Source organism: Podarcis tiliguerta (genome assembly GCF_965153285.1).
Source record: "Podarcis tiliguerta genome assembly, chromosome: 2".
In the NCBI taxonomy this organism is placed as follows: domain Eukaryota; kingdom Metazoa; phylum Chordata; class Lepidosauria; order Squamata; family Lacertidae; genus Podarcis; species Podarcis tiliguerta.
This window is the reverse complement of record NC_139535.1, coordinates 93,869,852-93,897,814: the sequence shown is the minus strand read 5'-3', so window position 1 is coordinate 93,897,814 and position 27,963 is coordinate 93,869,852. Positions and strand designations below refer to the sequence as shown.

The 27,963-nt window shown below is 42.5% G+C and overlaps 1 protein-coding gene across 2 annotated transcripts in view; it reads right to left on the bottom strand.

Annotated features, from left to right (window-relative positions):
• RPTOR (regulatory associated protein of MTOR complex 1) overlaps nt 1–27,963 on the bottom strand; it is a 298,685-nt gene that overhangs the window by 21,394 nt on the left and 249,328 nt on the right. The window contains exons 25-29 of one of the 2 annotated variants that reach the window (XM_083427285.1): nt 17,916–18,021; nt 14,609–14,723; nt 14,143–14,267; nt 11,128–11,232; nt 4,800–4,847 (exon numbers count right to left, since the gene is read on the bottom strand). In XM_083427285.1, coding sequence (XP_083283411.1) covers nt 4,800–4,847; nt 11,128–11,232; nt 14,143–14,267; nt 14,609–14,723; nt 17,916–18,021 — 499 coding nt within the window. The remainder of the gene's footprint in view (nt 1–4,799; nt 4,848–11,127; nt 11,233–14,142; nt 14,268–14,608; nt 14,724–17,915; nt 18,022–27,963) is intronic. The other variant, XM_083427286.1, reaches the window with a different exon arrangement.

Genomic DNA, 27,963 nt, shown 5'->3' with positions numbered 1-27,963 from the left:
TAGGCCTGAGGTTTCTGGTGGTTTTCAAAGAGGGAACTATCATAACATTATTGACTCATGTTTACATCTCAAGTTCCTTGCTTCTTGCGGATCAGAGGCTCGTTGACGACTCTTGATTTCATTTTAATTAAAAAAAGAAAACCAACCTTTCCATGGGATTGGGGGATGTGGGGCACAGAGTCAAGAAGATAGATCTTTTGGAGCCTTTCCAAACTATGTTCTTGCAAATAATAAAATCTTTGTGCATTTAGTTGTTTCTTATTTGTTCCAGGAGTCCAAATGCCTGTTTGCAAAACAGCGCTCCCTGTTGCAAGGATATTGCATTTTTTCAGCACTCAAATAGCAGTATTTGTTCATGTGAAAATGCATCCATAGTTGTGAGCACAGTGTGAAGTGTGGCAGCATAAGCGTCACAGCCACCGACTGACTAGAAAAACCAATAGAAATTATTGCTCTTTCACTTCCTTCTACGCTAAATGTTCCTCTGCTGTACAACTCAAATGCACAAACACCATCCCTTCCTCTTCTCAGCAATGTCCTCCCATGTTGCGAACTGTCTTTATATATGTATATATCTCCTGATTTTACACACACAGCAGCACAACACCACACAACATAAACCAACCTTTGAAACTGTTTGTTTAAGATCTTTGTCAGAAGCCTCTCTCTGGATACCCCTATCTTTGAAGGTGAGGAGGGTGCCTACTGGCAATAGGGCTCTCTCGGCAGCGATGCATCAGTTGTTTTTCTCCCCTTATCCATTCATGTGATGCTAGATTTGATGGTCTTTACTCAGCATCTTTTTGCTTTCCAGTTTGTTTTGTGTTACAGCTGGTTTAACATCTATCTGCTGATGATGTTTGATTGCATTTGTTAGCATTTTAATATTTGTTGTGGTTTCTGATTATGATGTTGTGAAGCTCCCCCCAGATCCAACGATCCCCTCCATGACATTCCCACAGGGCTCATGATGCAAGGTACTGCTCAGGTACTAGAGAGCTTGCTGCTATGTGCTCATGAGGAAATCTGTAATGGAGCCTACTGCCACAATTTGTTCCCAAAAGAGGCAAGGTTCACGACAGCTGATATATTCTCACAGACAAGGTGTAAATGAACTTCCATCTTATTTCCATAAGGCATTACAGTGGTACCTCAGGTTACATACGCTTCAGGTTACAGACTCCGCTAACCCAGAAATGTTACCTCGGGTTAAGAACTTTGCTTCAGGATGAGAACAGAAATCGTGCAGTGGCGGTGCAGCGGCAGCAGGAGGCCCCATTAGCTAAAGTGGTGCTTCAGGTTAAGAACAGTTTCAGGTTAAGGACAGACCTCCAGAACGAATGAAGTTCTTAACCCGAGGTACCACTGTACATGAAGTTGAGTGCATAAGACACATGGCAGAAAGCTAATTTTTATTCCTCTTGGCTTCTTCACGCAAGGACTAGCAGTTCTGCGTTATATGAAAGGGTATATTTAAAAACATGTCAGCCACTGGAACTTTCCATAGCTACTTCTTGTGGGATTCCCCCAAAGTCAGAGATGCATCTCAGTGGAATAGTTCCCTGCATACGTTTCAGCAAAGAACCCTGGCATCAGAAACAGCTGCATTCCAAATACATTCTATTTAAATCGTGTTTCCACCCCCATCCCCTCTCCCAAAATCACTGCTGTATCACAGTCTTTGTCTAACTGGCGTTTTGATTAGTTCAGAAATGTGTGCACAGGCCACAACACAACAGTATCCAAGAAAAGGAAAGCTGATCTTCTATACACCGCCCCCCCCCTCCTGGCTGATAAATGAGCCATGTCCCTGTTTTAATTTCCAGGCAGCAGTGGGGAGGCTGCATTACCTCATTATTCATTAATTCCTGAAAATGCCCCTTCAAGTGACACTCCTGTGCCAAGCATCACCCAAATGACAAAAGAAGACTCTCTAGAACACCGGGAGCCTTAATTTACCAAGTGAAAAGTGCCTCAAAATAGAGCTGCCGCTCCCCTAATTACTTTATTTTCATAAAAGACCTGACCTCTCTCAAGGCATCATGCTCTGTCTCTGACTACAGAGGCACAACATAAGTTAATCCCACAGACCAATCAATGCTGGGATTCACCTACTGCCTTTTTAAAAAGAATAACACATCACCTCCTCATGAGACTCCTTCTGTCTCATCCATATCATGGTGGATAATGAATGCACTTGGATGCTGGTTCTGAGACAGCACAAATGTGGCATGACATGCAGTTCCCCTAGACATTTTCTGCCCCACAAAGCAGAGTTACTAAGGTCTCTCCTAGATGGAGCTTTAACACTGCCTTTTAAGTTCAAAATGTCTCCTTTACAAAAACAAAACTCCTTATTGTGTTCCTTACTTAGTAGTATTCCTGTTCTCTGCCCTGCTTCTCTCCTTGCCTCCCCCCCTAAACTTCATCCCTCCAGCTTTCTCACCCCTTACTCTTAAAAAAAAGTTTTAAAAAAAGTGCAAGACCCGATTACTTTTATGAGCTCTTGGGCTGGGGGAAGCTCCTAATCCAGCTCCAGGCCTTGCCTGGAGCTTCTTTGATTTGAACATTTATTTAATTATAAATTGGATTTTTAAGCACTGCTTACTTTAAGTGTCAGATTGAAGGGAATAAAACCCTCAGACTTGACCAGGGAAATCTGTTATTAATGTCTTTTGTGGCTTTTGTTTTGCTAATCAGCAGCCTCATGGGACTGCTTTGAAGAGTGTGGAAGTGGTGCTCAGGGAGATTTGTAATTCTTTCCTTCCATACCCTACCCCTAAAGCAAACTCCCCCCTCCTTACATAAAGTCTGCTATGACTGGGGTGGAGAAGACAGACGTGGACAGCAGCTCCCCCCCTAAGCTAATAGTGATAGGAGAAGAATTACATTGGAGAAAAAGCCATGGGATAGTGTTTAATACATCTCTTTCTCCTGGAGTACTACTTCCCCACTCTTCAAAGCAGCCCCATGGGACCGCTAATTAGCAAATAAACTACAAAAGATCCTAATCACAGTTCTTCCATGTCAAGTCTGGTTTGGACCTTAGAATGCATTAATTTCCCAGAAGCAATTGATGCAGTGGTATTACCCTGGTAAATTTCTAAGGTTGTGGGAAGCAGGAGTGGGAGGTCTGGAGCACACTTTCTGTTAGTTGTGAGACTGAGGCAAGATGGAGGATAGCCTAAGAGGATCCAACAACTGTCCAGGACACATTTACCACATTTGCTAAACTCCTTCAACTATCAGTACAACAACTAAAAGCAAACCCATTTACAGACAGTCCTGCATTGCCTTTAGCCATCATCCAGCGAGTGAGGAGAAATGAGGCTGGACCACATGGTTATGCTATTGTGATAGATACTATTGGTTGGCAATCTCACATCCCCAGATGGACCTTTTCTCACTTTTTTTGTTACATTTGACATAGAATAATGAATCAGAGACAAGGTTAGTCACATTTATCAGATTGGGATGGCAGTGTCTTTGCACTTTATAATCTGGAGCAAATATTTCTGTGCTTTTTGCGGTCATTTTCCCACTCTGAAACTCTCCAACTCCTCACAGAAAGAAATGTGTTCTCAAAGACCTCAACAGGTGTGCCAGGCTGGCTCTGAAGCGGAGCTATCTATCCGTGTGCTCCTGACAGATTTTTGCTTCCAAAGCATCATCAGTATTGATTCTCTATGGTGGTTGCAATAAGCTGGTCTGGTCCCCAGCCTATCAAAAGGAAACCCCTTCAGCCTCCACCCTTCCTAATTTTAGCTTTGTCAGCTTGCCAGCAAGTTTCTACAAAAGATGGGATGCTCATAGTAATCCATTGTATTTGCACGTTCTTCTCCACTGCTTCCCAATAACCAGAGAAAGTTTAAAGGCCCCCACCTAAGAGAAGCCTGAATCACAGAACACACAGCCACCTTTGTTCTGATAATCACTGCAGACACATTCCAGCCCTTATCAACTAGTGAATATTAATAATTCATAGAGCGCCTAAGAAGATTACATCAGCTTTCTGACACATACCACACATACCATGTCCTGTTGTGCCAGCCATCTGTCACTATCTCAAAAGCTGAAACAACAGAGAAGGATTACAAGTCCCATCCCTCCACAGGTTTTTCCCCCCAGTCTCAGTCTAAAGAGCTAAATACATGCTTTACTGTAGGTTGGAAATGTTCAAAACCTTTTCCAGACAATTAATTGCCAAAGGCGGAAACCAACTTTCCAGATTGAAACAAGGTCACACTTGCCATTTACTTCCACTCAGCATCCCATAATTACAAATCAAAGAAACGTAGCAGTCAACAAAGACAGAGGCATTTCACGAAGAGATGCTCAAACATTCCAGACCATCTCTTGAACTGTTTAAGAGTAATGGTGGTGGCCGAGAAGCTGCTGTACCCTGAGCATGGCTGGCCTGCTGCGATCCTTGTATAAAGTGATCACACAACAATATTGCCTCTGCATATCTTGAAAACACTTTCCAATTCCCACATTTTGTGATCAGGCTCCCGAAGCGAAGGAAAATGCACGAATCTCCTCCCTTTGCCTTTCTTCCACTGGACACTTGAGGCCCATCTTGACAGAATATCAGATGTAGAAGCCCACACTGCATAGTACAGACAAGCAATACAAAGCAAGGAATGGGAAGGCCAGGAGAAGCTAAGCTGCTTCCAAGAATTAACAGGACCCAGGAGATGTTAGAAGGAATGCCATTTTAAAAACAACAACAACACATATGATTAGAAGGACCACCCCCTCCCGCGCTGATTGTAGGTAAGAGGAAAGAGAGCACTCACCTCCCTGTTTACTTCTGTCAAGATAGATTGAAACCCTTCGGGCCAGACCTGTGAGAAGACAGGGATTAAGGGGTTGATGCTAAGGGTAAGTTGGTCAGCCAAAGCAAAACAAATCTTAAAAAAAGGATTAGGAAAAGCAACCCAAAAGGAACAAAAAAGAACACAGTTAGAGAGAAGCAGTAGCGGCAGAGAGGCCTCCATTCAGGGAAGGAAGGAAGGAAGGAAGGAAGATGAGTAGGTTGATCACAGCAGCCATCCTTGGAAGCCATTAGCCATGAGGAGGAAAGCAAGACCGGTCTTCTTTTGCACATGTGCTCAAATCCCACTCAGAAGGGCCCTGCTATACTCTACCTAGAATGAAAGGCACCTCGCTGTCAGCGGAGGAGTGAGAAATGAAAGCTGCGCTCCAAATGACCCCTCACCGAAGAAAAACCCACAAAGAAACCCAACACCCTGTGAGGGGAGAGGTGAATCCAAACAGCCAAGGGATGTGTTGCTCAGGCCTCACTGAGCCACCAGCTCAGCAGTGAAGCAATACAGTAGGCAGCAACAAAGCACACTTCAATGATTTGCTAATGAGCACTCATTCAGAGAGGAAGGACAATTTACAGAGGACTCTGCTCAAACAACTGTTTAAGTGGGGGAAATTAGCAGTACAAGGGGATTCATTTGAAGTCATCAGGAAGAAGGCTGGATAATGAGAGGAGCTGCAGGGTGGCGGCAGCAGCGCAGTTGTTAAGGACAGGGCAGCTTAGGCACATTCCCAGCCTAGCTGCCCTTGGTTTGCCTAAGGAACTCTAGAAAAATAACCTGCTTGACCTTTTCCAGGGCAGGACTTGCATAGGCCACTCTCAAACACCATGGGCTCACCTTTAAAACAAGCCCCAAAACTGGGAGGAAGTAAAGCAGTGGTGATGGATGCCCTCAAAGAGGTCAGAGATGCACCAGTTGGAGGTGACAGCCCATTCTCTCCATTGTAAGGCATCCCTTGTTCTGTACGGTGGTCTGAGAGCACCAGCCAGAGTACTTTATTTATTTACATTTATATGCCACATTTTTTCTCCTTGGCTAGATGGACTGCCTCTCTGACCTCAGGGAAAGATGTTCCTTATGCTGTTGTTTTTCTTTTCTCTTCAGTGTGGTGTAGTGGTTAAGAGAGGTAGTCTCGTAATCTGGTGAATCAGGTTCACTTCCCCGCTCCTCCACATGCAGCTGCTGGGTGACCTTGGGCTAGTCACACTTTTTTGAAGTCTCTCAGCCCCACTCACCTCACAGAGTATTTGTTGTGGGGCAGGAAGGGAAAGGAGAATGTTAGTAGCTTTGAGACTCCTTTGGGTAGTGATAAAGCGGGATATCAAATCCAAAACTCTCTTCTTCACTCTTCCTAATTCTAACTGGTAATACACAGGATGTGGTTATGCTGATGGGAACTGCCATGTCCTTCCCCTACCAGTCTACAGTCTGACCTAGGAGCCTGCATTATGCTTTCTGTTAAACCACTCATCTTAAACACCCTCTTTGTAAAAAAGAAAAGAAAAAAGTCACTCTGCCTATTCCATGTGAAACCTCGCATGCAATCTACATAAACCAGGACCTTTTGAAATAGTGTCTGAATCACAAAACGGACACCTGTGGGAGTAGCATCCTCTCAGGAATCACCTTGAGACTGTAACCTACTGAAGCACTAACTTGCACAAGGCTTGCCCTGCTTTTATATCTTTCACATTTCCCCATGTCACCCTTCTCACTGGTTCAACTGCAAACAAAACCATCTAAAAGAGAACCACTCCACACACACACAAAGAAAACCCTGGAGAATAAAGGGGCTTGCTTAGTACCGGTCCATCTCTTGTTATGAGGAACAGACCAAGTCAGAATGACAGATCTGCTTGGCCAAAACAGCCAAGTGCTGAATTTATTCGGATGTTCATTTCAGCAACTTCCCCCCACCTCCTTCGGAGTGGTACAATATGAACTGTGCCTGCACTATTTCTGGTGGTGCCTGGGTGCTTTCATTAAAATGGTCATTATATCAACACCAATTCAGCACCAACCTGGAGCTGACTCATAATAATGTGCATAGATTCTGTGGTTCCCTCCACCCCTGCCTGATTCTCTAGTGCTCACACAGCTATTCTAATCTTCACATGATCCAAAATATTACGACTTTGCATAATGTGAAATTTGCTCCTGTCTTTCTTAGATCTAATCCTTTTAACTTTTAGATGGACAATGAATGTATTTGGTAGATTTGAGCCAGGAAAGGGCATAACCAATGCTAAGAAAAAAACCTGTTTGCTGTTGCAGTACGTAGTCAGTACAGAGCTGAAGCCTTTGTGTTTCCTATATATAGGCACATGAATGTTTTGCTGGAGAATTACACACACTTTTATAAGATTCCTTTCCTTCCATCCCTCTTAATCCACTCCAGCCTGTTCTTCACAAATGAGAAAGCTTGCACAAAGAGGTCAGGTCCACCCACTCCTTTAAGTGTGTCCTCTGCTCCTGCTGTTCATTCAATCCCCTTGTGAGGTCAGTGACCCATTTTTCATCAAGATGATTACATCACCAACTGAGGATTAGAAGATGGAGGAGAAAGATGGAGGAAAAACAACCAACAGCAGAGGATGCTAAAATTCAGGTATCGTTCCACTAGCATGTAAAAAGAGGAAGGAAGAGGAAGCACCATACAGAAAATCGAGGCCACAAGCACAATGGTCTCAGAGAGACAGGAGTCAGATTACAGCCCTGTGCCAAACTGCACCAGCAGTCTCCACAGCAAAGGCCAGCACTTCTAACAACAATCTCATTTCTACAGAGGACTCATTTAATTCACCCTGCACCTTTGCACAGAGTGAATTTAACTAACCCTCTCATTCCCACAGCAATATGCATAGGTAGTAACAAAATCAAGGACCGAAAGAGAAATTTAATAGTTCTGTAAAGGAAGCATAATCACTCTCCTTTAGTGCTGTTTCTTATTCACCAAAACAGTGAGGAAATTACTGGGAGAAAATCCAAGCCATAGTGGAAATCAGAAACAACAGTCACAAGGGACCTGGGCAACTCTTCTCTACAGAAATCATTTGCTCATGCTATAGAAAAGTGTGAAAAGGGGATGACCAGGAACAGCTGATCTTTACTATCAAAAAACAAACCATTGCCCATTACCCAGACTAGGCTGCATCTGTAAATCAATGCTTCATGGGTATATTTTTTATGTCAACATGTTGGTTGGCTCTGCTTTCATTACGCTTACACGTTTTATTTTTTTATGATGCCTGAATGTTATTTAAAAGGAGTTGTTACATGGGCAGGTTTTTCTTGCCTTCTCATCTTTTGAACTGCAGCCACAGACAACAGCAGTGGCAGACACTTCAAAGGAAGAGCCAAGGATACAATTGGATTTGACTGCACACACCAGCCTCTGCTGGAGTCCAAGGGTTAAGGCAACATTTGCTTGTACACATTTTATTGAACTGAATCAATGAAATGCCACTTCTCTTCAGCCTCAAACTTTTTTTTTTGTAGTGACTCAAAACAATAAAAATGAATTATTTTAAGAGAAGAGATGATAGCTAAACAGAGTATATTTTTAGCCAAAAACGGTCACTCTCATTCAGAATTTATAACAAAGGGCTTATAGGCTGTTAACATCAGAACTGAGGATATCAGAGTACAGCAATACATATCAAGTTGTGTCCATGTGATAGCAGGTTCTCGCCTTATCTTAAACCTTTTAAAGCAGGATTAGGGAACCTGTGACCCTGCAAACGTTGATATACTACAACTCCCATAATCCCTGAACCATTGGTCATGCTGGCAGGGGCTGATGGGAGTTGAAGTTCAACATTAACTGGAAGGCCACAAGTTCGTCACCTACTTTAAAGGAATTACACTAAGGTTACCAGATTTTTTTCAATGAATCTGGGGACACTTTCAACTTCAATGGATTTTGTATGGGGACTGATTTGTAAATCCAGGGACTGTCCCCGGGAAACGGGGACGTCTGATAACCTAAAATTACATGGGTTAGAAAACTACATTTCCAGTTTAACTTACTGATTGTTGAGAGAAGCAATGCATTGGCTATCAGACTATGAGTGTCTTAGACAAATATTTTCAAAATTTAGTTGTGAACTTTGCTTGTCTATTTTTGTGATGCAAAATGTAACACAGGATTTATCCCACTTTCTTTGGACTTCAAAGCCAGCTCTCAAATATTATTGCCAGCGTTGGACGCAGTGTCATTAATATCAGCCTCCAGCAAACTGGTGCCCTCTACATGTTTTGCACTACAGTTCCAATCATCCCTAAGCCTTGGCCACACTGATTGGGGATGATGGGGTTGGCTGCTTTATACGTATTCAATTTAAATTAGCCTTTTTGCTTAGTGCATTTGTACTTGAACTATTTGCCAATGTAACTCTCTCTCTCTCTGTGTGTGTGTGTGTGTGTGTGACACAAACCTTACAAGTATGCTAAAGTTAAGATAATTTCTTTCTAGATTTTCTGATTGCAAATTCTGGATAAATTCATAGGTTTTGGTGGGGATAAGTAATAAAAATAACAGAAGAATGGGAGAAGCGCGTGTAGTGGAGCATAAGGAAGTCTAACAAAGTTCTAATTTCTCCTACGATGACTAATTCAGTGCTTGTTTTGATACACACACACACACACACACACACATCACGCTAATATTTTTGCAGGTGCCCCAAGCAGCACATATTAAGTCTACCTACTGGGTAATCCAGCACCTGCTATGCTGATTCTCAAATATGTGGTTTCAAGATGCTTTAGGGTGACGTGTGCTTAATGAACATCAAGTAAGCTTTAAAGCTTGGTAAAGGGACTGTGAGGACAAGACCTGGAGAGATCAACAAGATTTGACTTTGGTACTCTACTCTCCACCCAAAGCACCAGAGGGAATTCAAGAACCGCAAGATAAGCATCTTTTAGCTGCTTCCCCATTGCTCTTATTGACAATATTCCTGTAAATGGCAGGATTTCACTCACAGCAATGTTTATAGCAGACATCTAACTTCCCATACTTTATGATCGGTTCTGTGCACATGTAATGGCTCGGGTTTGCAGAAGCTGCACCTCAAATTTCAGGCTACCTGGCCCAAAAGGAAGAGGAACAGAATCACCGTAATATTCTTTCCATGGAAAGAACCAGAGGAAGGTCTGTCAAAGTTTTAAGATCTGAGTGAGGCATCGTCTGTGAATTCCAATGAATAGCTGGAAGGCACATTATACAGGAAAAGCAGGGCAACGTGAGAGAGGAAGAGGACATTAAAGGAAAACATGTAGGCAGCGCTACTGAAATGTAAAACCCTTAATGTTCAAAGGGCAGAGATTTTTATTTTGACGTGTCAAACCACTATCACTTACTGGCTATGCCAGCACAAATATTTTAAAGGGAATGCAAAGTGCTGGTTTAGCAACAGGAAGTTTTCGAATAAGCGGTTGTCAGGCTTCAGTGCTGAGATGCACAGGTTCAGAAATGAGAACTGTCAGAGCATTAATGACTCCTCGTGTCTTGGAAGCAGAGCAAGTATCCTTCATTATCACATCTGGCATAGTGGGTTTTTTTTGGTCACCTAACACTGCACCTCAGTCTCTCAGCCGGGCTTGTTAAGTGATGGGTTTCTTGTTGACACCTAACCCTGCCTGGATTCTCAACATGTTCGGGACACTCAAATCTACCTGCACTACCATCTTGTAAATGTGACGTTTCACTTGACCTTCCATCCTCCCTCCACAATGAACAGCAGGAAATACTGCAAGCGGTGTGCCCAAGTCAAGGCAGGCTGAGCAAGGTAATATGGGAAGCATGCAGAGCTGGGGCAAAAGGGAACAAGCAAACAAACAAAAAAAGGATAGCGGCAAGAGGTGAGTTTTTGGGGTAAAACCCCAAAGTGAGAGGAGAAAACCAGCTGCAATAATGAGTCCAAGGAAGGGCGGTGCTTAGAAAAGCCTCACACAACAATTCACTATCTAGAAGCAAAAAAGTTAGATCTGACCTCCAGTGATGAAGCTCCAGCGCAGTCCAGGAAGAGAACTCACCTGTACTCCTCTGTTCAGCACTATGAAAAAGATTGCATCTATTCCCCATCTAGCATCTCAGCTTAATCTTACATTTATTATTTGTTTTTAAAGTATTGCAGGGCAGAAATTTCTCACCGGCTCCATCAAGACCAAAACATTGTTAACAAGGTATTACTGTAGACAGTGAAGACCACTCCATGTTACCTAACCCTGTTCCAAATGATGGCAAACTACTTTTGCCCCTTCAAATCCAGATAGAATGCTAGGTCATACCTACCGCGTGTTGTTGGTAGCATGTCTGACAAGCCCTGCCAGGCCGTTACCATCTCTGGATTCTTCTCCAGGTCAGCAAAGTTTTTCCACACCCTTATAGCACCATCGTCTTGAAGGAATAACAGAAAGAAAACTATAAGGCAATTCAGCTCAGAAGGGTAAGCTGGGCTTACCCAGTACCGTAAATTAATCACCATTACTGATTTGGCTCCAGCAGAAAATTCATGCCGCTTCAGACAGATTCCACTAAACCATGGTTCTCCAAACAGGAAGCAGGCATCCTTATGGAGAGATCAATTGTTACTATGGAAAGCTTGATCTGACACTTTCTAATCATATTGTTGAGTCCGTTTGCCTCTTAAGTAAGGGAGTAATATGCCAAGCTCCACTATCCTCTGCCACATTCAGAGTGATAGGCAGCAACCTAGCTTGACAGCAATATAGATTATGTATTTCCAGACGGCCTTACTGGTAATTAAGTCAGCCATTTTGGAAGGAATTTTGCTTCCTGCGGTCCTAGTATTATCCCAATTTTGATTTTGAATTGGACGATCACTGGGTGCAAATAGCATCTTACTGTGTACTCTATGCTGTCCATGAATGTTACAGTTCTGCAGCATCCGCACAAAATAGCTCTCATCAAAATGCCACCCCACATTTCCCCCCATTTAATCTGGATTTACCTGTTCTGTGGAAATTCTGATAGGTTAAAAAAAGGAGGGGGAAAACAATCAATCTGGATTAAATGGGGGAAAATAATATGGGGTTGCATTTTGATGAGGATGAGACTGTATGTGCCCTGCAGGAGTAACACAGAGTTTCCAATAAACTGCCATGTGGAAACACCCACTGAGGGTTATAGTACAAGAAGAGATGGGGACTGGATCTCCCATTGGTGTAACAGTAGCCACTAAAGGCAGGGGGAAAGGATCTGATCTAGGTTGCGTGGCAGCATTAAGGTCAAATTCTGATAGGTTAAAGTTTTATCCATGCAACACTTTCCTAAGAAATATTCTCCCAAACCATTATTTGCCCTATAGGCAAAACATATAGGTACCATACAGGAAGCTCTTTTTGATTTTAAATTAGAGGCACACATTATGAAAAAAAACTGGAGAACATGTAATATAAAGATTCTGTTGGCTTTCTATTTTATTCTTTTCCTCGAAGTGTTCTTTTAGTGTGTTTTCCCCCTGAAAATGAGCAAGGGTCTTATGAATGATTCTAGCCTGGCATGGCAATCTTTAAGACCAGTCTGCTTGCAGCACCTTATTTCTCCAAACCTTCATCTTATTTGTTGCTCCCTCTTGTCATTCAGCAAACATTTCCCCCCACTGTTCATGGGAGCAATGCTTTAGCTGTATCATAGTCCGTTGGCCCAATTTTCCTTATTAAGTCAAACACTACAGCAATAAAAAAAATCCAGCTGTTTAAGGAAACAGGGAAAACAGCACTTTATGCTGCTGCTGCTACAACAGTATATAGCAGCACTTGTTTTATTAGTTTATATACTTGAGACTAGACAGGAACATTGAAGATGCTCTAATCTAAAAATAGTACAGTGCTCACTCCTCACCATCCCCATATCTATCTGTAGAGGGACTACTGAAATGGAGGTATTATAGCAAAACATTTCAGCTTCTACTTTCTTCACCAGCTCTCATATAAATCAAGGGTGTTATAGTCAAGGTGGTAAGACGACTACAGCACCCTTTGACTGACACGAGAGTCAAAGGGAGCCACAGAAGGCAGAAGCCAAAACATTTTGCCTTAATATATCTGTTTCAGCAGTCACTGTAATAAATAAATGGGATTAACTGTATCCTTCCAAGCAAATTTGTCTGAAGTGCTGTTTGATGCTTTTTTGTGTGTTTTTTTAAGTCTCTGTCTTTCTAAATTGGTGATAGCAGCAGTATTCAAACAAGGTTAATGAAAATAGACTCAGTAGTTTAGCTTCTTCCTGCTTGTTATGGACAAAGCTTTATTCATTAACTGTATCATAAACTTAGATAGGGCTGGAATAAATACAGATTATTATCTATAAAGATTTTGTGATTACCTTGGCTATAGACTCAAAGCAAGAAGGCTAAAACAATTATAGTATGTACAATAATTTCCAAATGAATTTCACATACCAAACTCTCAAATGTCTTGTTTATGGGGGGGGGGGGGAGAGAGAGACAGAGAGAGAGAGAGAAGCAGGTCACACTTTGCTGAGGTGGATGTTTCCCTGAATGGATGCACAGTTTTTCATTTGCCTATGTGGTACACATATGATTCCCACTGCAGTTCATGGGAGCCTGGAGTCTTGCTTATGCATTCAACATTAGTGTTGTTCACTAGCACAACAATGATATGCTTAGGAAAAATATGCTGGGCAATAGACTGCACAAAATAATGCTGCTTTTGGAAGGGATTGTCACATAGCACAATATTCCTGAAGACACACCCTGCAAGAATAATGGTCTCTGGAGAAGCTTACTTTATCTGTTAACCCGGCCTGAAGTCCTATGGAGCAGAGGATTACTCTGGAGTTGTGACGGCCAAAGAAAGTGCACAGGGGTTAAAACTGATGGTTAGGATTCCTGACGTCAGGATGAAAAAAACTGGTATGAGGGAACAGGCTAGTGCTAGACTGTCCTGATTCCCAAAGCATTTTCCGAACTTGGGATGAAATGAAGGTGAGGGAAACAGACATGGTGAGAGACAGCTCACAGGAAGATTCTCAAACAGAGATGCTCCAGGGTGCTTGAAGTGTTTTGTGAGTGACTCAATAAGTTTGTTGGCAGGATGCACTGAAGACAGTGCAAAATAAAAGGCTACGGAAGTTTTCACTCTTGGTTCAAAGAAATACAACCTTCATTAAAAGCTGGGTCCCTTTACTAAAACAGATGAATAAAATAAGGAAGCATGTATAACAATACACCTCTGTGTGACTGAAATGCAAGATGAGGTCCATAGACAGGGCAGAAAACACTTTCTTAGCCCTCCTTTTAAAAAAATATGAGGCCATACCCACCTGTAGCAGTTAGGAGCAGAGAACAGTCTTGTCCATTCAGATATTCCATGGCAGTGATCCTTGTGTAGCGTGGGTTCCCATTGTGAAAATAGTCCAGCTTTTCTCCCTTTTCCCAATCCCAAAAACTGGGAAAGGCAGGGGGGAAACAAATAGGTAAGTTGGATTCAGGTTCCAAGTGGATGTAAGTTCCCAGGATAAAAATAAAATAAAATGTTATTCTATACACTGGCTCCAAATCAAATGTATTCCTCCAGCCCGCCCACCCCACTTTGAGTATTTAACAACGTTTGATTAATGTCTCTTCATTACACCTCCGGCTTCCGCAGAGAAAGTAATAAGGCTGAAATTCTATTAGGAGGGTCTGTAACAAATCCAGGCACAACAAGACGACTGCATGTATGAGGCTTTTGCTTAGCAGCAAGAACAGGGCACCAGCTCAAGGGTGTTTAAAATGCCAGTGCCTTACCAGATGCTGTCCTTGTCAGCCACCGCTATACATGGGGTGAACGGGTGAAACTTGACCACTGACGGCATGCCAGGGTTCCTGTTCAGGAAGATTTGATCATCTAGTCGTGAAATACCTAGGGGGAAAAGGAAGAGAAAAACAACATGAATAATTGTATCAGGACCTTTCACAATGCCAAACATCCTGAGCCCTAAGACTAGCAGGGATGGTCCTATCAGTGGGACTGCCAATATATGCTGCCTGATTGGCATTAACTCACGAGAAGGCCTTCTCCTGCTAGTGGTTTTCTCTTTGTGGAATGCCCTCCCTCGGGAGGAGAATCTCCCTCCCTCATTAGTAACTTTTCAGCAGGGACTTAAAAACACTCCTGTTTACCCAAGTACCTGATTGCTGAAAGACTGTTCATGGAAACTTTGAAATTATTAAGCTGTGAGAATATGTGATTGTTTTATGTTTTAAAATATTTTAAATTGCTTATAAATATGTTTTATTTTTATGGTATTGTTCTAGCACTTTGGTGCGTTTTTTGTTTGCTCTGGGTTCCTTTGGGAGGAAGAGCGGGGTAGAAATGTAATAAATATTCATAATCATAAAAAATAAATTCTGATACGCAAGACTACATTGAATGTAGATAATTTAGTATTCTACAAAGGAGGTTCTTGAAATATGCTATGCCTGGTCTCCTCAAATTAAAGGAGGGAACCCACCCTGTTTCTGTCCAGGCTATCTTTATTTGTCCTCGGTCCACACAGAAAATGAAAACATCACTCAGCAAGTGCCCAACTATTGTACTTGATTCCCTCCTGCATTACATGTCTATTTTCTGTGTGAGAGCACAGGGGAAGACTGCCAAGTTGTCTTCACTGTTTGATAGCCTCTCCTGACATTGCCTTGCATTCCTGACAAATTGGAGATCTCGCAAATCTTTTCAGATTTTGATAGCAGCGCTCTAAGGAGGTTAAGACAAGAACAGATTGGATTAAGCAGGCAAAATGTTTGTGCCTTGTTAAATACTTATTGCACTATGCCAATAAAGGCTGAATGGGCAGGTGAAAAAAGAGATAGCTTTACAATATAATGCTCAACTACGATAAGAGCCGAAGTTTCATACTTAAATAGGGCTCAAAGCCCACAAATATTAATGGCAAGTTCACGCAAGAACATCATTTTCTGGAGTTCCGGTGTAAAGCAAATCTGAATATATTCTTGTGACAAAATGTTTTTTGCAGGTAAGTGGAGGCAGATTTCCAAAATGGACAGCACCAAAAAAATCCTCCAGTGTTTCCACCACTGCTAAGAGTATGCAAAATAAAATTCTGAAACTGGCATCCTTAACTGTTTGCAGAGTTGTATGCATTGTTCCTTTAAAATAAAAATGTAAGGCTCTCTTCTCTGCTGACTCAAGCCTACTAGGTCTCAAAGGACTGAGCTATATGTGAGAGACAGACCATCTCTCTCGACAGATTAATATTTCACACTAATCTTTCCCCAGCTGACATCTGTAGACGGAAAGTCCCCCCAAATTTTCTCATCCCTGGTGAGAGCAATCTTGAGTCACGCTGAAAATGGCAGTATAGGTGAACAGCACAAATTTGCTCTTATTCACTGGCCAACCAAGCTGCAGAAAGAGTAGAAATGTCAATTCTAACCACAGCTATGCAAAATTAAGGGGCCACTTCAGCAAGATACAGGGAATTCAAATATCCTCTGTCATTAAACAATAAAGCCCACAGCCTGACTGCTGCCTCGTAAATGAATAAAGAGTTATAAATAAGCAAGATGCGCTTTCAGTACAGCACTGAATATATATGCTGATGAAACGTGAGTCCAATGCATATGAAGGGAAAGAAGCTGTAAGTGTAAAAGAGGCCACACATAAAAAAGCATTGCAGAAACATGACAGGATATGAATAAACAATCATTTATGGGGCCCCATAAAACCGAAGGATACTGAAACCCTTTAGGTGCCTTGTGAATGTGAAGGGGATACAGCAGACTCTTGCAGATCACAAGCTAATTTGCTGGAAACCCCAGCAGTATTAGACACCTATCAAACTCTGACTCTGCTCTTTGGAGAAGGTGAAAATGCTGGCATTTCGCCTGCAACACCATCTCTTGTAAACAAGCTGCTGCATCCATCTAAACTCTACCGGATGGAAGAAAAGCCTAGCTATGTTCAGCAGCATATGTTCAACGTCTTTGAGCAATTCGCTTTATCTCGAATATTTTGCTTTTGGTGGGGCATGCCATTTCTGACTGTCCAAAAGCTCTGCTACTAGCATTCAGGGTTAGGAAGCTTCCTTGGCAGGCACATGTTTCACATACGCACCCCCCACCCACCCCCGGAATCCCACCTTTAGACAGCAGCAATAGAATTACATGTGCAGATTTACTTATATTTCCGCACAGATCTTAACATGGGGATAAGGATTACTGAGCACGCACACACAATCAAAATATGCACATGCTTCGAATGTCAGTGGGGAATAGCTCAGCTACAACATGCACATTTCCTGGGTTAGGGAGAATTAGCTAATTAATTCTAACTACTACTAAGCTAACGCACCCACGCAACATACGTGCGAAAAGGAGCATGTACACAGGACGCAAGAGGAGATGGGGTTGGAGGGCAAGTGTCCTGCTGCTGAGAGAGACACATTAGTCTTCTCCCTCTGTGTCTGTCTGTCTGTAACTCTCTCTCGGCTCACATTAAAAACCAGATCTCAGTGATGCAAAGTGGAATGAATGTAGTGAAAAGCTGACTTAGGCAAGGACTGAAATACCTGTTTAAAACACAGGCACACAAGGATAGGAAGAAGGGGTTACAATTTGTAGGGAAAGAACTTGCCACCCCAGGAAAACAATATAACTGGAGCACACTGAAACTCCTGGGTTAGTCAGGAAACAGTCAGGAGCAGAGAACAGCCTTGTTCATTCAGATATTCCATGGCAGTGATCCTTATGTAGCTCCTAAATTCCTGGGTTAGGAAACAGTGGGACAACCACAAATCATATTGGCAATATGTGTCTCCCAGACTCTTGTAACTAGCAGCCTGCTGACTCCACATGCATGTGCTTTACCCAAGGAGAAAAAGGCTGTCCAACTCTCAAAAGCAAACAACCCCATTACAACAAAACAAGTTGACGTTGTGAGCAGAAGCTCACGCTAAAGAGGTCAACACTGGCCAAACAAATGGTTTATGAACAGTGTTCTTGTTCATGGCCTCATGTAAAGAGTGGATAAGCATTCTCCTTGGTGCTGGGAGATGTATAAAGTGGGGTGGGTAAGGGAGAAAAAATTGACCACCTTTTTGGATGATTTTCTGTGCTTGCTTTCGGACTCTGGCATTGCGCAGAAACCGCCACTCCCTTTCTTTGCGGACCTGGCTCTCCAAATCATGTTCTTCTGGAATCTGCCAATAAATAATAATGTAAAAAATGAATACAACAGGATAATGGTAAAGAAAGACTTCTTGCGATTCCAAATGCCTGCTAATTTCAACCAGAACAGGGACCCTTCAGCCCATGCAATCTGACCAAAACCAGCAAGGGGCAGATGAGGTTTTTCTGTTCTTATACACTTCATTACCTTCTGAACTGCACATCATCCACCACTGGGCCCCAGGGCTGTCAAGTGATCAAAGCCTCAGTTGTTTCTTTTAACCAATTAAAATAAATATGATAAAATGTCTACACAGGCAATATTTTCAAGAAATCTAATGCAGATAATTTTTCACTGACAAACGACAGGGAATTCAACTGGAATGCACTGCTTGAATGCAGATGTATACATAGATCAATTGCAAAAATGATATTGGCACTGAAATCCTCTCACTCGGGACATTTATTTTAAAATGCACATTTTAAGCCTATGGCTGATAAACCGTATCTGTTATTTGACAAATATTCCAAAACCTATTCTTTACTCACTCTTTTGAAAAGGTCTATTTGTTTTTGTCTTGTCTCATTCAGGCTAGAAGTTCTCACAGAAAGCAAATGAATATCCCATTTTCTTAAACAGCGACGTAAATTTATGAAGCTCATATAAATGGCTTGTCACAGCAGATATATTTGAATCTTGTGGCTGCTGTTACGAACCCGCAAGCTCATCCCTAGTACAGGACCATTTTTACACTTGTCTCCAAGGCTTTCTTCTGTTTAGATGGAAGGAGTGCAACTTCTGCATAATTCCTTATGAATAAAAGGCTCCATAAAGTATGTGGCAGGGAAGTGTAAACACAGAAGGTATAATTCAAAATTGGAGACAACATGTGGAGATCCTGTACTTCTTCCTGTCGAGGGCCTGAGCAGCTAGGGGATCGTAAAGATTCTGCCCTGTTATTTAAGGAAGCAAGCACACTCAATTGCAAGAAGTTGATGCTGCTCATATTTTGGGAATGGCTGCTGAAAACAATTAGGCAGAAGTGTAACGGCATGAAAACGTACATATTAAATGTCAAACGTGAGTTGGCTTTCTGTGCAGAGAAAGGTGTACTTTGGATTTTCAGAGCCATGCCTGCAGTTTTCAAACCAAGCACTCACTCAGCTCAGGTGTTTTGCTTTCATGACGACATCCTTTTAAATTATTATTCATGCCATGATGAAAATTCTGCTGATATAAAACAGTGCTGCTAATCAGTTGGTACTGTAGCCTGAGAGACCAGGCATTGGTTACCACTGAGAAAAGGGGCATGGTAGCTGTTAAATTTGTTCTAGACCAATAGGAATTCAAGGAAGAACATTTCTTTTAGATTGGTTATCAGAACCTCCCAGTTCACATGGTTGGACAGTGTTCTCGAAGCTACCAGCATGAGTTTGACCATGCTGTTTGCGGGAGGCAGTGGAAGACAGGAGTGCCTGGCGTGCTCTGGTCCATGGGGTCACAAAGAGTCGGACATGACTAAATGACTAAACAACAACAACAGATGGCTTTAAAAAGACAGGACAAATTTATTGAGTGTTAGGACTATTAACAGCCATTAGTAATGAAATCTACTGTGATCTCTACCTTCCGAGGCAGTAAAGGAATTGTAAACCAGTTTTTGCTGTTGGGGGGGGGGGGGCAATCAGTGGAGGATGGCTGTTGTGCTCATGCCACACTTGTGGGCTTCCCAGATGAAGGATGATAGACTAGATGAACCATTGGCTCAATCCAGCAGGCCTGTTCTCACACTATGTTTGTTCTCTCCTTGCAGTCATTTTTTTTGACTTTAGAAAAGTCTTTCTATAGTAAACAAAAGACAAGCTTCTGTTCTGTTCTATTCACTTCTATGTGGGTCTCCCAGAGGTGTGTGGGTGTCTGGAATAGTGTTACATGATTAGGATCATGACACACTACAGATTTCTAACACCTCTTGGCTTCCACTCAGACAGAAACCAATTACAATTCAGAAGTATCCCACTGAGCAGTGCCATGTGAAAGCCAATGAAGTTGTTCTCCGCTTTATCCATATCAAGATGGAAACAGTCAGCAAGGGGTTGTGGAAATAAGGACAGAGGATGGATTTTCTCCTTGCAGCAATAAATAATGTTATAGGGAGATCTCGGCTGGTTTCACAGTGATGAAACAATTTCCTAAGGGGCTAAATCCTCCATCAGTTGAACAGAGCCAGAGCCACTGTGGAGCTGAGGTGGGCAACCTGTGGCTATTGAGGCTAGGGTGTGAGTGTATATTTTTGTTCATATGTTGCCTGCATTAAACATAAAAGATCCTAAAAGTTGCAGTCAGACACAGGGGCAACACCAATACTGCACTTCCCCGACTTTAAATGTTTTCAGAACTCTTGAGGTGGGAGTGGGGCTGGATCTATGATTACCTGAGCATTGCTGTTAAGTATCAGTTAAAGCACTACCAGCAAAACACTACACTCTTTTCTGAAACAAACCTTGTTCTGCTTTTCTATAAATCGAACACTGACTGATGCCAATGATTTGTAATGCCACCAGTCAGTGCATCGAAGCATAATGCCTATTTCTCAGGGAAAGAATGTTCCCTTCCACACCAAACCTTACAGAAATTAGGTGTACTTGCAGCCCCTTTTGCATGTATTCCTCACAAGAGCATCTACTCAGTCACCCTGCCTGCTGCATGTGTTTCCTGGCAGAGTCTTGGCATAAGGATCTAGGCTCTCTCTCCTATCTACATTTAGTTCACATTTCATGGTGTGTGTGTTTAAATGCAGGCAGCTGAAATTCTCGGAAGGCAGCAGGAACAAAACAGGATTCTTTACTCCTGAATGTGCCACGTGCAGCATTTTCAGGAGACTATTCCACATAACTCTAGAGAACTATATAGATTGTAAGAATGTCAAGCTCAGCTAGATGAACTATGGAATAACCAGGAAAACAGCACAGCTGCAACTGATGGCATATACCAATTTTGCTCCTTGGAAATGTGCAGTGCTAGCTTTTGTTTCATAGACACTAATTATTGTTCAGTGTAGCGTTAGGATTTATTTTTTAACTATCTTTGGTGAAGAACACCCTGTAGGATACAGCATGTGCGGTGTCCATGAAACCTCTGTTAACAGGCTCCAAATCGACTTTTTATGCAACATGAGCAAAATGCAAAAAATAGTGGTAGGTAGAGAAAGAAGCAAGCATAAAGGTATACTGCACATCCCTTGGATGGGATCTTTAATACTGGATTCTAGAGGTTTTTAAGCAGAAGTTGAATGGCCAAATGTCATGTATGATCTAGATGAGATTCCAGGACTAGATGACCCTCAGGGTCCCAACTCTACAGTTCTATGATTCTATATGGAATCACAGGTTTTTTCCACTGGAAGCACAGGTCTCAAACTCCTCCTAGAAAAGCAGTTTGGGGAGGGAAGAGTTATGGGGCGGGGAGCAATGGATGGTGAAAGAGTGATGCACTATTGTTCCCCATAACATTTCACTTTTGAATGCCAGGCTGTAACTGTGGCCAGGTGGCGTTTGGATTCATAGAGTTTGCCAGTATTATGTAAAAACTGCCAATACACCTTCCCAAAATTGGATAAGCATTTTCTAATGTTTCCTGAATTAGAGCCAAACCTTTGCGATGGTATGCTTGTATTGCTCGTGATGTCTTGTCATGAACAAGACCTGCCTTTGTGTGTGAGAGAAAGCAAGCAAGTGGGGATGAGCAATTGTGTGGCAGGAGAGAAGGGAGAAGAAGAGAGATGGACAGGAGAGTGGAGAAGTAGTGAGTGGACTCATGAGAGATTGTGGGGATGGTGGTGGAAGGGCAAAGAAAGGAGATGGTTGAGGGAGAGGATTGTGCAGGGGAGGGAAAGATGGGCAGAGACAGTGTGAGGAGCAGATTCACCCTTGATCTGGGCTATTTGTGTACATGGGTATTTAAAATCAACCACAATGCTGGCTGAAGCTTTCTAAGGTGGCAATCCTAAGTACACTTACCTGGGAGTAATCCCCACAGAACAGATGGGGCACACTTTTGAGTACATATGCAAAGGAGCAGACTGCAGACCAAATTCTATTTCCAAGAAAGCAAGTCAAATGATGGGACAGCCCTATGAGTATGATCTGTGAGATATCAATCCACCTGTTTTATTTCAAACATCTCAGCAAAATTCAGTTCCGGGGGAAATGCTATAACTCTTCAATATTAGTGGTGATAGGGAATATGAGGTAAAAATGAACACGTTATATAGGATTGCAGTAATTTTAAAATATGGATAAAATTCTCTTACTACCCAAAACCCTTTTGTATATATATATTCCTGTAAACCCTGATGAAAGAAATGGGACATCTATTTCCAGTGCAGCTTGTGGAAGGAAAATTCTTGCTGGAATGTGCCTCATATCTATGGTAGTAAATAGTTATTGCTGGACAAATCTCTCTCTAGAACTGTGTTGTAGTTCTCCATTCAGCAACAAGTAATTATTCAAAGCACTCCAAATATTCTTAAACTTCTACTTAAAAAAAAAAATCAAACTGAAGTACTCACACTAAAAACACACACCCTGTGTGCACAGAAAGATGCATTTTGATTGGCCATCTGGAGTGATTTATTAGATTAATAAGGCACCACTCTGGCGAACAGCTATTCTCAGAAAGTAGATAAATGTTTTTAATAATCATTGGGAGTTAATATATTACCCACTCTGAATGGTAAAATAAAGATAGCATTATCCTAATTCTTTTATTTTTAAAACATCTACGTACTGTTCTCTAGACTTGGAAACAAGCACATAGAAGTCAGTTTGGCCAAAGTAGTTGGACCAACAGCTTGAAGCTAATTAGTAATTAAAGTAGTAACATTTCCAAATGTTTCAATGCCTGTGTAGCTATGGGTATCAAGAGAAAATTAATTGCATTTGTGCTGTAGTTGATGAAGTACCAAATGTTTTATTACCTGGCAAATTCTCTTGGTGGTTCAATTAAAAAAAAACAAAAACTGGGGAACTGCAAATCCACCTGTAAAACATGTTGTGATTAAGAAAAAAAAAATTCTTGAATATAGAGCCAGTTAGTGTTTTGCTTTGATGACCAGTAGGGCTCTTGGGTATACAGAAAAAATATTGACAGAGATCTCAGTAACAAGTTTTATGTTCTTAAAAAAAGGGGGGGTGTCAGCCATTGTTTCTTTATTCCAAAACCCAGGTGTAACCTGATACCTGCAGCACCTAGCAGAAACTAATTCAGTCTGTAATTTCAATCTTGGAATAGAAATGAAATGCTGATCACGTGATTAAAACATGCAGTCTAATTTTTGTACTTTTAAATCTTGTTTCCCTTGCCCCCACCTCCCATTTGGATACCACCTAGCCAGATGAAGAGCTAGAACTAAAACTTAGCTCACTAGTTCGTGATATTTTGGCTGGTGCTTATAAATGCTGGTTTTGGAGAAATACATGGATTATTCACATGTCCATTCTGGGCCTCCTGGAGGCACTAAGCGCACACAGGTCTGTTGGGTGTCCGTGTCTTTATTACTTCACAAACTATTTCTCCCCCAGAAAGCCCAGCAAGAGCTATGTGTGCTCACTACCAACAAGGTAGGTTACTGTAATGAAAAGAAAAGAAAAGAAGAAGCTGGAATAGAGGACTGAAAATGGGATCAGCTAACAGAGGCCCTCAGGTACATATCTCCACTCCTGCCCCCCTTTGCTGAACTCTTCTGTACATATCATACCACACAGCTCTGGGATTTGTTGTGTTGAAGCATGAAAATAGAGGGCTTCATACTCACACAACACCCACCTACCCACCATACAACTGTTTATTACGTTTTAGGGCCAGCTTGGAAAAAAAAAGCTCTCTCAACCCTGAGCCTATAAAGTACAGCACTATTCAAAATGCACGGCAATATTTTGTTTAGTTGTCCGCTGCCACTTGTTATCTTATTATGCCCTCCTCTGTTCGTTCGTTTTTTAGTAAGTATTTTCTGGAGCAGCAGCAGTGGCTGTTCAGTGCCTTACACTGCTGCACTTTAACATTTTTGAACCCAAGACCGCAGTCACTGATTGCGGACATGAACCAACAGCCTTTGCCGATTTGTGGCTCCGCAGAAATTTAGGGGGAAGCTTATCTTGAACCTGGAGGTTCTATATTGTCATCCATTGATAAGACTCATCCTCCATGAATCTGCCTGTTCAAGTGGTTCTCAAAGCACTGGGAAGGGGGGCACGTTCAGCGGACCAGTTAATACCACCCCCTGACAACTCAAAGTACATACATAATTCTTATTTTAATAACTGTAGTCTTGCCTATCTAATGCGATGAATGTGCCTGCTTCTTGCAAGCAAAGTTATATGAATTCATTGCAAGACATATTTCAGCCTTTTTACATTACCCAGCATGCAAGAAACCTATTGTACTGCCTATAGGGAGACATTTATTTCTGCTCCCTCTTCAGCTGACAGACTGTGCATAAAATACTGTAGCAGAGTAATTTTGGATGATATACATGTGTACACACACACACATACACACACACACACACAGGTGCAACACAGGAAGTTGTCATGCCAGTATGAATTGGCATGAATTTCTGGCAACTCATCGCTATGAACACAACCTCTAACTAAGAACCTTACATCCAGAAACTTGTGCTGCTTTGGATGGATGCTCACAATTCAAATTTCAATTGCCTAGTCTAATTCATGAGAACCTTCAGCGTGTCTCCTTAGTTTTGTTCTATAAATGCATCTGTGATGCATGAGGATATGTTATTATGGGGGCGAGAAGGGTGCTTTTTATGTTCTTGTGATTTTAAAATGAGGCCAAAGAATACCAGCCCTTGAGTTTCCTGAGTTCTAATTCAGATTGCATAGACCTGATGAAGGGCTTTGACCTTATCAGCTGAAAAGTACTCTTCACACTGCTCAACAAGATAGGATGCCCATCTAAGCGCCACAAAATGGCCATGTCCTTCCACGAGAACATGTGTGGCACAATCCAGTATGATGCTTCATCCTCAGACACCTTCCCTTTAAAGAGCAGTATGAAGGAGGGCTGTCTTCTTGCCCCAACTCTCTTTGTCATGTTCTTCCCTCTGTTGCTCTTCTATGCCTTCAGCTTGACAGAAGATGGAGGGGGGGGGGTCTGTTCAATGTGGCACGTCTCCACACCAAGACAAAAGTGTGGTGGGTTCTTATCTGAGAGATGTTGTTTGCAGATGACGAAGACTTGGGGAAGCTCTGCAGAGACTCATCAGATGTTTTTCCAAGCCTGCATGGAGTTTGGCCTGACCATCAGCCTAACATCTTGGGTCAGGGTCTTGCTAGCACACCATGCACCAGCATTTCTGACCCCCGGCTTGAGGTGGTAGACAATTTTGTTTAACTGGGCTCCACCATAACCAGCAACCTTTTCCATTGATGCTTTCCACATGCGCTGTATCAGGAAGAACCAGGGGTACCACATGGCAGGACAGTCTCAAAGATGTGCTGTTCCAATGTTACCTTCCCAGCATGTTCACACTTCTGTCTCAGTGATGTCTACACTAGATTGGTAATGTCCACAGATGAAAGATGGCAGGACCCCCAATTCTATGGGGAATTGGCTTCAGGCACCAGGCCCATTGGTAGACCAACTCTGTGTTGTTCTCTACAGCCACGGCAAGCACTGTAACGCTCTAACAGTTTGACTCCAATGGCACACTCTTCCATTCTCTCTCAAGACATATGGATGCCAATGAATTCAGATTGTAGATAGACAGCCTGGTGACAAATGGAAACCCCAAAGATGCATGAAATGAAGCAAGGTCAACTCTTGGTCCAAGAAGATTATGTGACTTGCTGACCTCCCTCCTGCATTAGAAAGCTTTTACTTAAGGTAAAATGTTCCAGTGTTGCTTCAACATTAATACAGCTAGAAACAGCAAAGAGAGTGAGACACCAACAGTTCTGCCCTTGCTGTTGAAAAGCAGAGGCTTTAATTACACAGCAAGCAAAAACTGGCATTTTTAAAAAAAGTTTGTTGTTGATGTCCCTCTGGGACAACAGACAGGCAGAATACTTAATCACTGCAACTCTCCCAGGAAGCTCAAGTGCTATCTGGATCAGAGAAAAATTGTTTGTTAGCCCTCATGGCACACAAATAAAATATGAACATAACGTTGCTCAACATAGCATGTGAGCTGAAAGATTGTGCTGTATGGCCTACATTCTTGTGCTCAAATCTTGAACCCACCCCAGCCCAGCTCTCTTCCCACTTCACCTTGCTTGTGTGTAGGTTAGATATAATGTGCAAAATGCACAATGAAGGTTTGGCATTTTCGGCAACAGTCAGAGGCATAGCATTAGCTTGCCCACGGTATTAGATGTAAATTCCAGAATCATGAATTCAGCACTGCCTCTTTACTGTGGAGATGAATAGAAGCATGATGAGAGGGGAGGGAGCAAGTTTTTCTTTGAACACAAACCTCTGTAGTAATTAGCAAGGAAAGATACAGAAAGCACAGCTGTTTGCAGCAAGTATGCAGACAGCTGCTTAGAAGCTGTCCTTCCCTGTACCATTGTGATGATTTTGGTGTCATTATTATACATAATTTATATAGCATTGTTTGGCATACAACCCACCTCTCATTCATATTCTGTGAGGCAGGCTGCTATTATTCCTGTTTTTACTAATGGAAATACGGGCTAAAAGGTTGTCATCCAAGGTCCATGGCTGAATGGGACTAGAGCCCTCATTCTCGAGGTCCAGAAAGCAGACTGAATGACTTGCACTGTGCAATAGTTGGGCTCTTTCTTATGAGGTTTTCTTCATTTTTTTTAGTTTGTTTCCTTCTTGGTAGGCCATCAAAAATGGCTGGGGAACACTGCCTCCAAATGCCTTGTTCAGGCCAGTTCATCACAGGGGCTTGCCTACCCTCCCTCCTGCAAGCCATCTATCACTTTTACACCTTCTCTGATGTTGCTGCGACATTTCCTCCCTTAGAATCTCTCTCTGTCCTGGTATCCTCTTACTCCTTGCTGTCCTCCTTGGAATTTTCTGCCGATTATAAAAAGGGAAACGGACCCTTCCAGCTCATCTCCTTTCCAACCCCCCCAACCCCATCAATCCACCTGGAAGCTGGCAAGCACAAGGAGCCAAACTGCCTTGTTGTCTTTCCCATACACATGGTATAGGATTGGCTGCAGCTTTCTATTGAATGCATATAGGTAAAGGGTAAAGGGACCCCTGACCATTAGGTCCAGTCGTGGCTGACTCTGGGATTGTGGCGCTCATCTCGCTTTATTGGCTGAGGGAACCAGCGTACAGCTTCCGGGTCATGTGGCCAGCATGACGAAGCCGCTTCTGGCGAACCAGGGCAGCGCACGGAAACGCCGTTTACCTTCCCACCGAAGCAGTACCTATTTATCTACTTGCACTTTGACGTGCTTTCAAACTGCTAGGGTAGTGTGGAAGGCACTAGATTCCTCTCGTGGGTTAGGCTCAGGGGACAGCATATGTGAAGCTTCTGCCTTAAGCTGTGTGGGCTCAGGACCCCCAGCCTCAGATTATATGTGCTCCAAACCACCAGCTTTGTGCCCTGTGAGCTCTGAATCACCAGCTTCAAAAACAATGGCTTTCGGTGAATATGTGAGCCCTAGGAGAGGAGATTGCAGCCACTTTGCTCCTCACTGGTCATTCTGCTGCTGCAGCTAAGCCATGGCTTGGCATGTCTACTGAACTTGAGTATATGGTTTATATCTCTCCAGACTAACCATGAACCAAGGTTTGCCCTATGGTTTATAGCTCATGGGTTGACTAGGAGAGCTAAACCACGAGTCCAGGTCTGTGCAGCACAGCAGGAAAACAACCAGGGAGGAGCTAAGGGGCCACAATCTCTTTGGGAGTCTGTGCATTTGCACTAAGCCACAATTTGGCTTATCATTAGGTACAGAGGATGTGCAAGTCA